The 15,871-nt window shown below is 40.7% G+C and overlaps 1 protein-coding gene across 1 annotated transcript in view; it reads right to left on the bottom strand.

The window, feature by feature from the left end:
• The window catches only part of Ush2a (usherin), a 688,259-nt gene that overhangs the window by 180,170 nt on the left and 492,218 nt on the right, over positions 1-15,871 (bottom strand). The window contains 1 exon segment of the mRNA XM_028876752.2: positions 158-356. Coding sequence (XP_028732585.1) covers positions 158-356 — 199 coding nt within the window.

Here is a 15,871-nt window from a genome sequence, read left to right on the forward strand (position 1 = left end):
AAAGTATGAAGGCTAAAATGCTCAGAAGGTCAGTAGGACTTTGATAGGCATACTTTCTTCTCTCTGTGATCTTCATAGCTTAACATGACAAACATTTATCATAATAGAGTACAGTGTAGGGGCCTGGGTTTACATTGGTACATGTGAAAAGATCTACCTTAGTTTCCGGAGAATAGCAAGTCTGCCCACAGATATTTTCAGGGTGTTGACACTTGACCGCCTTGCATAGCTCATCACTGTGTCCCTCTGTTAACTTCTGGGTTTCATGGCATGGATGCCATGTTTTCCGTAAAAGGTCATATCCGAGAATGATACCATTTGGATTTCCTGGTGTCATCCAATCTATTTGAAGGGATCTGCAACAGATAAAAATATACATATACATGTAAATACACACAGATGTATATACAGACATGTATGTGTGTGTGTGCTTGTGTATGTGTGTGTGTGTGTGCTTATATATGTGTGTGTGAGATCTGCTTCATAACTACATGTATGCAGCACCACTCCAGGCTGGAATCAACACCACTGAAAAGACAACCATACAACTGCGGTCAACCTTATTCACTCAATCTTCCAGATTGGTCAGACAGCCTTATTTCATGAACAATTCTCTGCTCATGAGTGTGTACTAACACACTTAATATATGCTGATGCATATGCTAATATACTTGTACACTCATAGCCATGCCTGTCATTCAGCATATTTTAAGACTCAATCTGAACTGTTTTAGTTTGGGGAGAAGAATAGTTAGCAGGTGCCCAGAGGTCTCCCACTTGAAGTTTCAGAGGCAAAAAGCAAACGTCCCTGTGAGGAGTCAAGAGGACCCACAGGCCATCAGCGTTGCTGAAGAAAAGCTCAAGGAAGAAGCCTTGGTAAAGAGCAAAAGCTGGAGTATGGCAGACGTAACCTCTTCTCTGTACACCTTCTCCTTTACAAAACCAGAGGCAGATGACATGATATCAGGCTGGCCAAAGATGTATCTGCAAGGTAACTGTGAAACCTATGGGCAATGTCCGCTTCCTGGACATGGCTGTCAGCTTCTCCTTCTTTGCTGTAGGATGCCTTCAGTAATGCCTGTGCTGGTCTGAGAAAGCCTGTGAAAATCACAAAGAGCAGCACAGAATCTGGGATCTCTGAGACAATGTCATCCCCTGTCTGTCTGGATCTGACTATATAAATCTCTATGATTGGTTCTTAAACCTGCAGTCAAAATCTACTCCCAAACTGAGAAAATCTTCAACATCACTAACTTCTTCTATATAGTCCCTGACATTTCTTTGCATTTGAATCACCGCTAAGTAGATTTGTTTCTTTGGTAACTCTCTTGCTCATACATGGTTTGAGGCCAGAAGTCTAGGAATTGGAGAACATTTGATTTTTAAAAATTGGAGGAACCACTTCATTTTATGCTTTTGGGGGCTGGTATCAAACTTTCCTGCCTTCTCAGTGGCATGTTAATATTACATTTGTGGTGAATGAGACCAGAGAAGCAAAGCTGCCCAACAGAAAGGAAATGACATCAGAATGCCCAGTGGCTCACATCTGTCACCCCAGGACTGGGGAAGTCGAGGTGGGAGGAGAGCCATGAGTTTAAGGCCAGTCTAGGTTGTCTCAAAACATAAAACAACAGAAAAAGATCCATAATCAGATTAATACTGTAGAATCTGCCTGCATTCTATGTACATGGTGTCTCTGCAGGTTCTCAATAAGCAGAAGTAGTTAAAAGTTTGAGACAAGGCACTAGAGGGTTCACATAGTTTTGAGGCATAGCATGGCGTGCTATGCCTCCTCTATGAAAATTACTAGTTGATTTGTGACCACTGTTTTTGAAAAATGAGTGGAATTCTGACATGAACACTAATTCCCATTTTGCTATTCTAGAGTCTCTGGCGGGATGTTTAGCCAGTCACAAACAACTGCAGGGTGATTTTCCACACAGAGAATGTTCTAGGAGTTCATGAATCAAAGCAAGGCATGAATCTGGGCCTATGTCTCAGGACATTGTTTCTAATTTGATTGTGTTTGTGTTGGGAGCATGTGTACCAAGGCATATGTGTGGCGGTCAGAAGACAACTATTCTCCTTCTCCCAGGGTCCTGGGCAGCAAACTTAGGTCATGAGGCTTGGCAGCAAGTACCTTTACCCACTGACCACTTCACTGGCCCAACGTTAAGTCTTAATCATCAAGGTTTCACATTAACTTACATTGGAACATTACTTTTCTGTCACTGTGTACTAATGTTTTAAATTATTTTTCATTTTGGATCTGATCAGCATTCTCAGTGACATCACTTTCAGAAATCCAATTAAGCACAAACACTTACCTGAAAAGGCAGCAGTCAAGATAAACCCTGACATTTTAATAGACTGATTAAATTATCATTTCATTTTCTAGAAAGTATACATACATAACAGAGAGGAAGCTAACATCACCATTCAAGGGATTCACAGGCTAATACAGCCATTGCTATTTGTCCAGAGATCCAACTTTCAAATCAGCTCTACAGTCTGCAGATACTGCATCCATATTTACTACAGAAATGAATTATAGCAATCACTATGCCCTTTGCATGTGAGTGGGGGGGGGATATACATGCACATGTGTGCATGCATATGTAGAGACCAGAGGTCAACCTCAGGTGTCATTTGCTCAGGAGCTGCTTGCCTTCAAGTCATGGTATGTCACTGGACCTGAGGCTCACTGACCAGGCTAGGCCGGCTGGCCAGTAAGCCCCATGGCTACCTGCCTGGCTCCTTACGTGGGTGCCGATAATCCAACTCATGGCCTCATGCTGATGCAGTAAGCACTTACCAGCTGAGCTATCTCCTAGTCCTAGAACACTACTTCAAGTGACAGTCAAGGGTCTGACGGGTCAGGGGATGAAGTTCACAGTGTCTTTAATAGTCTGATAAAAGCCACCATGGGCACACACATGCAAGAACACAAATCACAGGGGGTCAGACATTCCAGCTGGACATTTCTTTTTAATTCTGTCATTTGATAATTATTATTCAATTTCGCTATAGTGCATAATGATACGTCTATCATTATAAAAGCCATCCCTTCGGATAACACGGAAGCTAGGAAGCAGTGGGAACACAATTTCTTATCTTTACACAGGTAGATGCTGAAATACTGTGAGTCAGGATGCTGTAGGAGGAGTTGGGTTTCACAGCAACACTTTATTACTGTATTCTAATATTTTATCACCATTTGTCAAAATATCTTATTTGAACCACAGGGGGAAAATTTTTTAAGCTCTAAGACCTCAGACTAAACTGTTACAGATTAAACAGCTTTGGAGTTCTGGTTCTTCTAAGAGAGGTCTTTAAAAAAAACGTGGATATTGTTTTATTACTCATTCAGGCAGCATTCACACTCCTCAATAATATTCTAGACTATGTTATCAAAAATGGTGAGAATACTTTAAATATAAAATAAAATATATGTGTTTTGATTAAATGTTAACTTTTGATTTTTGAGAATTTTTTGAGTATTTAGATTGATTTTAAATATTCAAAAATATTGAATATTTAACTATCCTATTTGGATGTTTATTAAAAACTGCATCAAGTGAAAGAAAAAGACAAAAAAAAAAAAACCATACACACACACCAGGTGAATTGTGAAATAACAGAGTCAAGTGTTTTTATGTTTTTCTTTTTCAAGACAGGCTTTCTCTGTGTAGCCCTGACTGTCCTGGAACTCACTCTGTAGACCGGGCTGGTCTTGAACTCACAGAAATCCAACTGCCTCTGCCTCCTGAGTGCTGGGATTAAAGGCGTGTGCCTCCACAGCCCGACAAGTGTATTCATTTTTAAAAGCATATAACCAAGGCTACTCAAAGAAGGCATCATGGGAGAAATGGGTGTGAACATAAATAGATGGTTAAGATGGCAGAGGGAATTCTGGGAAGAACCAGTACAGAAGTAAGAGGATCTGCCTGGCTCTGCCTCCTGAGTGCTGGGATTAAAGGCATAAGCCGCCACCACCACCTGGCCCACACAGGTTTTAATGCAAAAAGAGAGTTATGGAGGCCTCCCAACACCACACTGACAGTTTGAGAGTGAAACAGCGCAACTGTTCAGTGTTACTACTTCTTAAAACAAGCAGCCCCTTTAGAGTCGATAACCGGGCTGAACAGAGCAGCTAAAAACAGGAACAGCAAGGAGCATGAATGGGTCTCAGCGGTGTGACAGTGAGTGGAGTTCACATTTCTTCCTTTAGGAATTTCAGTTATTAATCCAGAGGTGATTGCCAGGCGATGGGTTTATCTGTTTGAGAGTTACTTCAAAGGCAACATCAAGGTTCTGAAAAGTTCTGAGGCCGCCACCAGTCCATCATCCTAACCAACCCAAAATAAACAGAATCTGGGGAGTTTTTCAAAGTCCACACTTTAATGAATACTTACTAAATTCCTAATGCAAAAGCAGGCGTCAATCTATCTTTATCATCGAAGGAGACAGGTAATGTCCCTTTGATCATTAAACTTACATTTTGCCTGAGGGCGATGAGCAGTAAACAACACGAGAATAACTAATACCTCAAGTCATAGTTTGAGGAGGCCTGACTCTTCTGTGCAGAAACACAGACTAAGGATGAAACAAAGTGAGGGAGTCAATGAGTGATCCAGGCTGTAAGTTATCCATGTGCTTGGTGTGGAACAGTAGGTCAAAGAATCCAGCAGCCTTGGAGTGCACTGAACAGAGACAGGATGTTAGAAAATAAGACATAGTGGCTGCTGGGAGGCTGGGATGGAGCTTGCCAACTGTGTGGGATTTCATGGGCTAGGAAAATAAATTTGGATTTGGTTTTGAGTGTGTTGGATAACCACTGGACATTTCTGAGCCAAGATAGGAAAGGGAAGTTATTTACCTAGTATTCCTACTCCTTACCCTCCCACACACATTCCCTAGGTTCTGGAAACGGGCCCCAAGTACATCATGCAGAGAAAGTGAGAGCAGAGAAATTGGCAGTCGCTGCCTCTCATGGTTTGTGTCTGAAGAATGGAAGTATCCAAGACTGATCTGCTATTGCTAGGAGGTCCTGGGGATATCTGAATCAGGCCAGCAATGTGGCTGAGCAGATGAAGTCTCTTCCACCAACCTGGATTTGATCTCTGGAACTCACATGTTAGAAGAGAGAACTTACTCTGGCGAGTTGTGCTTTGGTCTCCACGTGTGTGCCATGGCAGGTATACACTCAGTCTCCATCATACAAAATAAAGTGAAAACATAATTGAAAATGGAGTTTAAGTGGAGTTACCCTACAATGGGGTGGGGTGCTTCTCCTGGACACATAGGCTAACAAAAGCCCACTGCCAAATATAGGTTACCTCTTTTCAAATTGTGGGTAACTGGAGTCTCAAAGACACCCCCACTGTAATTATCACCTACTGTCATTGCTCTTGGCTACCCTCTAGAACTTGGTGATAAGAACTTATTGCTGAAGACACCACATACTCAAGTCACAGGAAATGGAGAAATCAAGCTGGCACTGATCTGAAAGTTTCATTCTTCCTGGCCAGCTTTCATAGTGATGGAAGATTCTGTGAATGTTACCATGGGAAAAAAGTCATTGCCAATCTTACCCAGCTGTGAATTCTGCAAGCTATAATAATGATTGGCCTGGCAAGATATACCCGTTTGTATATTTGTGGCATCCATGTTGTGGAAGTAACTAACCAATCACTTTCTAATTGGATTTAAAGCCATTCCATACTAATGAACTGTTGTTGATTGCATCAAAACTGATGACTGTCCGGGTCAGAGGATTTGGGAAGAATCTAATACTATCATTCTGCTAAGTGGACATACTAATAAACTGACTCCTAAGTTCTTATGTTCATACCCATGGATCAGTGCATCTCTCAATCTTCATCAGAAAATCTTTTCACAGTAGATGATGATTAATATAGAGATCCAAATGTGTTCAACATAAGAGAATAAGGTGACTGTGGAACATCCAGGTCTAAATGAGATATCTATCTAATCATATCCCCTTTCCCTCAAGGCTCAGAGACCAGCCCAGAAGAGAGGGTAAGAAGATTATAGAATCCAGAAGTAGTAAATGAATGTATATATTGAAATACTGTTTATTGGATATGACAAGGCCATGGTACATGTTAACTCACAGTGACTGTGACTATACACAAGACCTGTACAGAATGAATCCTACCAAAAGTCAAGGTAGGACTGACAAGGGAGGTGCGTGTGAAGTCCTATCCCTAACTGAGAAGCTGTTGGCAGGTGATGGATGCTGAGGGAGGTAGAGGAAGTTTTCTTCAGAGATGCAGCCCCTGAAAGGCCACCAGCGTTCCATTAGAGGTCCATGAACAATGGGCAACACTATATAGATTTAGTAGGTTTTTTAAAAAAAGAGCAGCCATGAAGTTAGGAGGAAAAGTGGTAGTGGAGGGGATGGGGGGAGAGGGGAGTGACTGGAGGGGAGGAAATAGTGGGGTGGACAGGATCCAAAAACATTATGTGCATGCATGAAATAATAAAAAATAAATGAAAATGGTCAAATATATGAACTTTTCTATATGTGGGGTGGTGGTGCCTTTGTAGAAAAAGATGACCAGAATGGTAAGAATTCACTTTGGGGTCCAGGTTACAGAAGTGACAAGAGAAAATCAATAGGCATTTGGATGTATGGGCATAGCTCAGGGTCACAGCTGGGTCAGGGGCCATTGACTGACTGCTGGGAAAGTTTACATTCTTTGAGTTTCTGTTGATGGCATCCAGAGTTAATGAGTGTGCTTGCAATGGAGCCCAAAAAAAGGGTTTCAGAGAGCAAGAGATAGGAAGAATCCAAAGGCCCAGTGAACAAGGAGGAGGAGCTGGAGGTACAAAGGCTGCCTCAGGCCACCTCAGTGACGGAGCTGCTTCTGTGCATGCTACCAGAGGCAGAGAAGTCAGTGGGCATTTGGGAAGGAGAAGGGGGCACAGACGTGGTGGTGACGGAGCTTCTGGAGTAAGTTTTGAAAGCCACTGTGGTCATAAGACACTGAGTTCTGTACCGCAGTATTGAGCTTATAGCAAATCTTCTAGTTGAAGACCCTTCTCCATGCTTTTTAAAGATTCCAACAGAAATTCCAGCCCAAATTAAAAATAATTTCCAACTGTTCATATTAGCAAGTTGGGGAACTTAGAGCAGTGGTTCTCAACCCATGGGTTGTAACCTCTTTCTCCAAAAATATTTACATTGTGATTTATAACAGTAGCAAAATTGGTTATAAAGTGGCAATGATTATGGTTGGGGGTCACCATAACATGAGGAACTATATATTAAGGGGTCACAGCATTAAGACAGTTGAGAACCACTGCTTTAGAGGCTACATGATGGAAACACAATGTAATTGGTTGGGTCTTACAGCCTGATAGTTTCCTTATTGAAATAAATGAAAACATGAGTCTAATACATATCACATATATGTTTATGAAATCATAAATTACTACCTTCAGTTCAGGCCCCGAGTCACTAAGAAATCAGAGAGAGAGAATCTCTGATAGAGTAGAGACTTTGACAACCTATGACACAGTATTAAAATCTAGGAGTGCCTCAGTATCTCCTCAGACATAAGACATAGAAAGGAGAACTTTGTTCTCTGGAGGCTCTGAGCTCTCACACCAGACTCAGCTTCAAGTTAAGTACTTTGAATACACTGGGATTTATGCACGATGCTCATGGCTTAACTGTCCTTTGGAAGAATCCAGCCTACTCTTCTATCATAATGACTGCTGAAATGTTGCTTTATAAAAATATTATGGGCACCATTCAGTATCTACAGGCAAACTTGAAAACAATTATTTTGTAAGCATTCCAAGGACTTTATACCTCAGAAGTCGCATCAGTAATCCAGCCTCAAACCAATGTGGTCTCAATTAAAGGCAATAAAAGACAAGATCAGGGCTCTCTTGACTTTCCCTGGAGCTCCATGCCTAGAAACCATGGGCTTCAGAATGCAGGCAGGGACAGGATAAAACCCCTTCCTTATGTTTCTTTCCCAGCTTTTTGTTTTATGGAGATAGCATAAGCAAACTTCCAATCAGCCCAGTACCAGTGAAGCTGTCGGTTGGAGTGTTTGTCATATTTCAATCAAAACAGGAGCCAGCCTGTTCTCTCTGCCCAGCACTGTCTCTACAGTTTCAAGGACCAGAATTAATGAATTAGCTATTGATTAAATTCCACTCTAGCAAATCCACCAAGGCAAATAAATGAACTACCCAGGGCACATGTAGGCCATGGCCAGACATGTCTGGGGTATCGATCAGTAGTTAGTATTCTTTGGGGACACCGAAGCAGCTGATGATAAGATGACAAGAATGTACAAGATGGGACTGGAGCTTGCTTCTAAAGGGACATTTCCTGAAACTATAATGGTCCATATAAGCTTTCTGCATGCACGTGCACCTCTGGGCTACACAGAATTTAGGGAATATGACAAGAACTTTCACTGTAGATGAGGTAGTCAAAATCGAGGCATACGTTAAGGTCAAAGACAAGGTTGAGTTGATGCATTCCAGGCATCTATTCAAACAGGCTCATGTGATAGCTACATGTTACCAGAGTAAAAGCTGTTAAAGTTAAATTTTGCTGACATTGCATTTTATCAAAGAATAAACATTAAAAAAAAAACCATTGGAAATGTATGCTTTATAAGAAGCCAAGTTATTTGCAATGTTCTAGAACTAGTAAAGTCAATCTACTGGTATTTTCCTGGGTGGATTTCACATTTGATTTTTACATATTGCTAACATAAAAGAGATTAAAAAATGCAGAAACATAATTAACAAGTATTCACTGCCAGAAGTATAACAAAATTACACAGACAGTGCTATTCACACAGGAGGCTGACTGCTCTGGTGCTGGTATGCTCGGACTGATGGCTTGGCAGCCTGTACCCACTTCTTGCAGCCTTGCCTTTGGGAACTGGTACTCTGCCACAATGGCTCATTTTAAGAAAGGAAATATTTTACATGCCAACATTTGGTTGTGAATGGTGTCTATCAGTTTGTTTTTGTTAGATCTCTGGCTGAAAGGGGAAAAAAACAAAAATAAATCAGCCAAAGGCATTGCAATAAAGAAAAATATGTTGTATGGGGGCGTCCTGTGCTGACCAGCCTGGAGGAAGGCTGCTACAGCCATTCTCTCCCAGATAGCACAGTGGGAAAGCCTGCACACACAGCACTATCTGAGGACTCCGGAACAGAACCATGGCAGGGACACCATAAGAAGCATTAAGTCATGAAGAATGGATGTCAGAGGATGAGTTCCTCATTCTCCTTCCCCTCCACATTTAACCCAGGGGTAGCCCCAGGGTGGAACAGGAGAACTGTGAAAGTGAAATATGAGAGGCTGGCAATCTTTTTCCATTTTTTTTTTTACCAGAGTATGCAGAGGGGGGAAATATATATTCAGGACAAAGAGTGTGGGGCAAATTCCCACTCTGTTTTGTTCCTGTATTTTTCTTCTTGGTCCTGCCCAAAGGATGAATCAGGAAGTCCCATGGCTGCTCTGGCCAAACGGGAATCAGAAAGACCAAGGACAGCTCATTTTTCTATTCAGAGGAACTAGAAAAAGGAGCCCTGCTGTCCAGAGAATAAACCTAGGGAAGGAGAATCTTTGCTGTTTTCTTTCTCCTCGCTGCCTACAAAGTAGCTTCTGCTGCGCTAACTGTGAAGAAACCAGAAGGCACAAGGCCCAGGAGTAAATAACATTCTAGCCAAAGGTTCAGGACAGGAAGTGTAAGAGGCTAGAAAGTTGGAGAATCAGTTCCAAGTGGCGTGTTTCCAACTGTGTCACACACATGAGGAAACACTTCATTTTCCGAACCTTTCTACTACAAGTCCCGAGTGAGCCACGGGGAAGTATGTGCTTGCGAAGGAGTTAAAGAAGCAACACAAAACTTGAGGAAGACAAACTGGCTGCTAACTAACTGATAAAGGAACAGAAAACAATTTGCTCTATACCTAACCAGTTGTCAAACCCAGGTAAAAGAGAATGACTTCATCTTGAGAGGCTATGAACAAAGTTATCATATAACAGCCTAATATTTAAAAATGATTCCAGGAAATAATCCCATCATTCAAAATGATCTGAATGAAATCTAGGATGGTTATATGAACACAAGTTAATACAGACATAAGAATAAGGAAATTATGAGGGCTAGTAACGGATAATCACATAATGAGAAAAGGGTCAGCTTATCATGTCAATACACTGCAGTATACATGTATGTAATTGGTAACAACATATCAAATGCATAAGGCAAGAATGGTGTACTTGTCTTTATAATGACACATCTCTCACCTCAAAAAGTAGAGGTAGTCATTTATTTTTAGAGCCAAATGTGAATGGCCATGGGCTGAGAACACACAGGCTACCCCAAATTCCCTGTTCCAATCTGGCAGTAGTTCACTGAAGTCCCAATCAGTCTACAGCCTTATAGAAAGATCACTGTAAGGTATGGCTTCTTTCCAGGAATTTCCCTTCTCACATCTCAAGAAGCAATAGATACATCCACAATTACATGTAGATAATCAAATCTCTTCAGCCAATAATTGACAGAGTAACTCAGTGGGTCAATAAGTTGATAGATAATCCAAACATGGCCGTGACTCAATAGATGGTGTTCTGTGCCCTGAAACAAACCTTAGCTAATATGAGAGAATTAAAAATTGCAAACCAATGTCCCTAGAACATATGATAATTAAACTAAAAAAATCTGTACAAAGTATCTGAAAAAATTCTAAACATTTGTGAATTAAATCATCCCCTTGTGAATGATGTATAGGTCAAGAAGGTCCAATGGTCAGTAAAAAGTATTTTGAGCAAACGAGAATGCAACATCTCACACAACGTGTGCAACCTAAATCAGGGCTTGGAGGAAAACACAAGGCAACAAGCTCTCCACTTGACCTCATACCAACCAAGTAAGCTACTCTCTCTGAGGAAACAAAAAGGATGAGGAAGGCAGTAAAGAACAGAATTATTTGGAGTAGCGAACAGAAAATAATACTTAAGAATCAATAAAGATTCTGTCCCACTCTTTAGGCTGTAGGCTACCTTTGCCCTTGGATGATCATGCCTTTGCTGTACATGTGGGCTGTAGGTTCCATGAGATCCCATTTATCAGTTGTTCTAAATGCCTGAGCTGTATGGGTCCTCTTCAGAAAGTCCTTTCCTGTGGCAGTGAACTGAAGTTTACTCCCTTCTTTCTCCCTCTATTGAATTGAGGATATCAGGTCTTTCTCCCTCTATTGAATTGAGGATATCAGGTCTTTCTCCCTCTATTGAATTGAGAATATCAGGTCTTAGGCTGAGGGTGGGTCTTGGTCCATTTGGAGTTGAATTTGGTGCAGGGTGAGAGATAAGGGTCTGCTTTCTTTCTTCTACATGCAGCTCTCTCAATTTTGGCCAGCACCAGTTGTTGAAGACATCATCTTTTCTCCAGTGTGTCTGTTTGGCCTCTTTGTCAAAACTCAGCTGGCAATGGGTTCATGTACTTTTATGTGGTTTCTTAATTCTATTTCTTTGAACCAGATGTCTGTTTTTAAGCCAAATACCATGCTTTTCTTCTTTTTCATTATTATAGCTCTGGAGTATAATTTGAAATCTGGGATGGTGATACCTCTAGCAGGTGTTTTTCATTTTTAATTGTTCAGGATTGTTTGGGATATCCTTTTTAAAAAATTTTTCCAAAAAGAAATATAAGATTGTCCTTTTCAATTCTCATGGAGAAGTGTGTTGGGATTTTGACAGGAATTGTGTTGAATCTATAAGATCGATTTTGGTAGGATGGCCATTTTCATATCCTCAACCCTACAAAGACACCACATGTGTAGCAGGAGACTGTGGTCAGCACAGAGACCACAATTTGTCAAACGGTAGAGAAAAGACCATGGAGTGCTTGGTTCTAAATGAGATCTGTGTCACTCCTCCCCAGCTCTTCCCGAGGACTCTTGTGGAAGAGGGGTTGGGAAGATCCAAGAGCCAGAGGCAGTGGATGAGTGCCCGAAGGAGTCAGTGTTCTCCAGACACGACAGGGTGGTCACACATACAAACCCACAGTGCGTGTGCCAGCATGCATGGGACCTGCTCAAGCTCAAGACAGATACATTCTAAGCACCAAGAGGGAAGCATGAAGTTCTACCCCCAGCTGAGGAACTATTGGCAAAGAGAGCTGCTAGGAGAAGGAGAGGCAGTTTTCTTAAAGGGTGTGGCCTCCAGTAGACCAACTATATTCTAGTGGATTGCTACACTATGGGATACATTGGCATGGCATAGCCTGGACACAAAGTTAGGTGGGTAGGAAAGCAAGTGAATCCGGGAAGAGTTTGGGGAGGGGGCTGTAGCATGAATCTTAAAGAGTCTTATTAATAAAATCAAACCTGAGCTAGGTATTGGGGTGAATGCTGGAAGATCAGAGAAGCAGAACAAGCCATAGCTACCTCACCTTGCCAATTCCTCAGCTGATTCTGTTTCCTCAGACTGGAAACCTCTGAGTCCTCATCCAGAATGAATCTCAGCTGAACTGCTGCTCCAAAGCCTGAAAGCTTAACCAGCTAAAAGCTTCTAGTTTCTGGTCTTCATGCCTTATATATCTTTCTGCTTTCTGCCATCACTCCCTGGGATTAAAGGTGTGAGTCACCATGCCTGGCTGTTTCCAATGTGGCCTTGAACTCACAGAGATCCAGAGGGATTTCTGCCTCTGGAATGCTAGGATTAAAGGTGTGAGTGCCACCATTTTCTAGCCTCTGTATCTAGTGGCTGTTATGTTCTTTGACCCCAGATTAGTTTATTAGGGTGCACAATATGTTGGGGAACACAATACCACCACAGGGGGTTGAATATGATCAAAATACATTGTATGAAAATCTCAAAGAACTAATAAAACAAGAAAAATTTGATAAAACTGAGAGGAATTTTTAAAAACATCTACTAAACTAAAAACCTCTGAGACTCTACCATGGAAGGAAATAAGTCAACACATACACTGTAGACAGCATTCTGCTCATAAAAACTGACAAATTGTTTGAAATGGACCAACTCTTTGCCTATTCAAGGTTAAAATACAGAAGTCCAGTTGAAAAGAAACATCTAGAAAAACTTCAAATTATTAAGAAAATTGCATTCCAAGTTAAAGGTTTTTCTCCAAGGAAAACTCCAAGCAAATGTAGGTTTCATTGGTGAATTCTACCAACATTTAAGAAATATATAAAATAATGTTTTATAAGATTTCTCTACAAAATAAAGAAAGGCATAGCTCTCAGTGCATTTTGTAGGGACAGAATCAGCATGACAGTCAAACATGGTAAAGGCATGGCTATAAGAAAAGGAACAGTAGAGCAATTTCTGTGAGGACAGGTGGAAACATCTGTAGATTACAGCAGCAGCGCCCGGCAACATGTAAAGAGGAGACCACACGGCAAGTAGGTCTTACCCTCTGGTAAGTAGGGCTTACCCAGAGAAAGCAGACTGGTTCATGGTTTTTAAATCAAAACATAAGTAATCATCCAAAAATGTAAAATGTGGGAAACTATGTGATATAATATTATAATATTTACAATAAATAACTATCAGAAAATGAGAAATAAAAGATAATTCTTCAACCTGATAAAAGGTTTTCTCTCTAAACTTCATAGATGTGACAAATAACCTCACTAATGGCAAAGGGCTGAAAGCATCCTTAAGTTTGTTTTGAAGATCCATGTAGAATTCAGCAATCTACAACCAAGTGCCCAAGACTCATAATAAACTTAACAAGGTTGTGGAACTGAGTTTTATTATATCAAAATCAATGGTCTTTCTACACGCCAACAACAAACAATTAAATTTTAATTTGCTTAAAGGAACATTAATAATTGCACCCTTAAAGGAAATAATTAGGTACAAATCTAATGAAATACCTTCACTACTGTGTATTGAGCTCTATCTAATGTTGATGAAATTAATGTATCAAGCACATAAGCAATTTATTGTGCGTAATACTTGAAAGATTAGATACTATTGAGACACAAATTCTCTTGCAATTGACTCACAGATTCAATGCAGTCCTAATTAAAACCATGGAGACTTTTGTAGATATTAATAAACTGTTTCCAAAATCTATATGGAAAAGTAGAGTAAAAGAAAAGCCAAAAACAAGCTTTAAAAATCTCAGACAGAGTCAGGCTGCATGTTTTCATAGGTTACTATGTATCTGTAACAACCAGCATTCCATGATGCTGGTGATCTGACAGACATATTGATAAATTCAATAGAAGATTCAAAATTTTACCTCTCTGGGGCATTCTAAGTTTCTTAGTTTTCCTCATTTCTTTTCTTTGTTCATCTATGTCTTACTAAATTTTCAGAGACATCGTCTCAAAATCTCTCCCAAAGTTTCAACTCAGTGTTCATACTTCTAACATCCACAAAGTACCTTCATCTCCCATTAATTACTCCTTTTATTTTTAATTTTTTTTTGTCCTGGGTTTGCTTCCTTGATAAGAGGGTTTCCTTCAGATAACATGTTTTCTGCACATACACTGTTTCTGAGTCTATCAAATAATTTTAGTTATCTTGGTCCTTTTGTCCACCTTGAAGAGTGATTCACCCACCCATATAAAGCTAGCTTGGAGCTTCATAGATTTCACAGATGGCCCATCAGCACACTTTCCCATTAGATACCTGAAGGACAAACAATTATTTGTTTCTTTTGGAAGATCCCACATTCTATTTTATGGCAGCATTTTATGGCATGTGATTCACTGCTTTCTGGATAAAAATGAGCACTTTCGTCTAAGGAGGCGTTTCCGATTGACTACTTGATTTGGAGAGAGAGCAGTCAGAGGTTTGTGTTCAGCTTGTCTGCTCACTTCCTCACTGCTTCTGTCTCTGCTACTTTGTAAGAGTGCCCATAATTCTTTTTTTCTCATTTTTTAAATTTATTTATTAAATTTAATTTTACATATCAGCCATGGATTCCCTTGTTCTCCCCCCCCCCACCGCCTTCCCCCAGCCCACCCCCCATTCCCACCTCCTCCAGGGCAAAGACTCCCCTGAGGATTGAGATCAACCTGATAGACTCAGTCCAGGCAGGTCCAGTCCCCTCCTCCCAGGCTGAGCCAAGCGTCCCTGCATAAGTCCCAAGTTTCAAACAGCCAGTTCATGCACTCAGCACAGGACCCGGTCCCACTGTCTGGATGCCTTCCAAGGAGATCAAGCTAATCAACTGTCTCACTTATCCAGAGGGCCTGATTCAGTTAGGGGCTTCTCAGCTATTGGTTCATAGTTCATGTGTTTTCTTTTGCTTGTAATTCTTAATATACACTACTAAGTTTCCCTAGAGGATAAACGACTAATCTCATGGAGGGTAGACTGGACCACATAGGAGAAGAGAAATGTGGATACATATGCAGAGGGAAGGGACCTTGGGTACCAATCACTGTCTTTTATAGATTTTCAGGTAAGTTTATCTTTGACCTTCATTCCATATCCCTACTTCTCCATGGTCTCATGCCTCTCTAATTTTCAGATTCTCTGCAGAAAAATTAGTTTGTTTTATATCACCCTTTCTGTCTTCCAACCAATACAACTTTGCCAACCATTATAAATAATTATCCTTTTCTAGGTAAGTTCTGCTTCCTAAATTGTCTTCAAATCTGGCTTGTGCTAGTGTCTCCTCTCTCACTTTCTTTGTTAGTGTGGTGCACTGCTCATCTGAATGGTCCTCTATCAAATTCTTACATTTGAGAAGATGCAGTCTTACCTCCAACCATTTCCCCCTCTGGTATTATCTGTAGTAATCTTCATAAAAGAAAACTATGATGGAGACCCAGACACATTCCTTCAGTTTCTCATAAAGCTTAGAGACTACTT

The sequence above is a fragment of the Peromyscus leucopus genome, chromosome 15 (assembly GCF_004664715.2).
Source record: "Peromyscus leucopus breed LL Stock chromosome 15, UCI_PerLeu_2.1, whole genome shotgun sequence".
In the NCBI taxonomy this organism is placed as follows: domain Eukaryota; kingdom Metazoa; phylum Chordata; class Mammalia; order Rodentia; family Cricetidae; genus Peromyscus; species Peromyscus leucopus.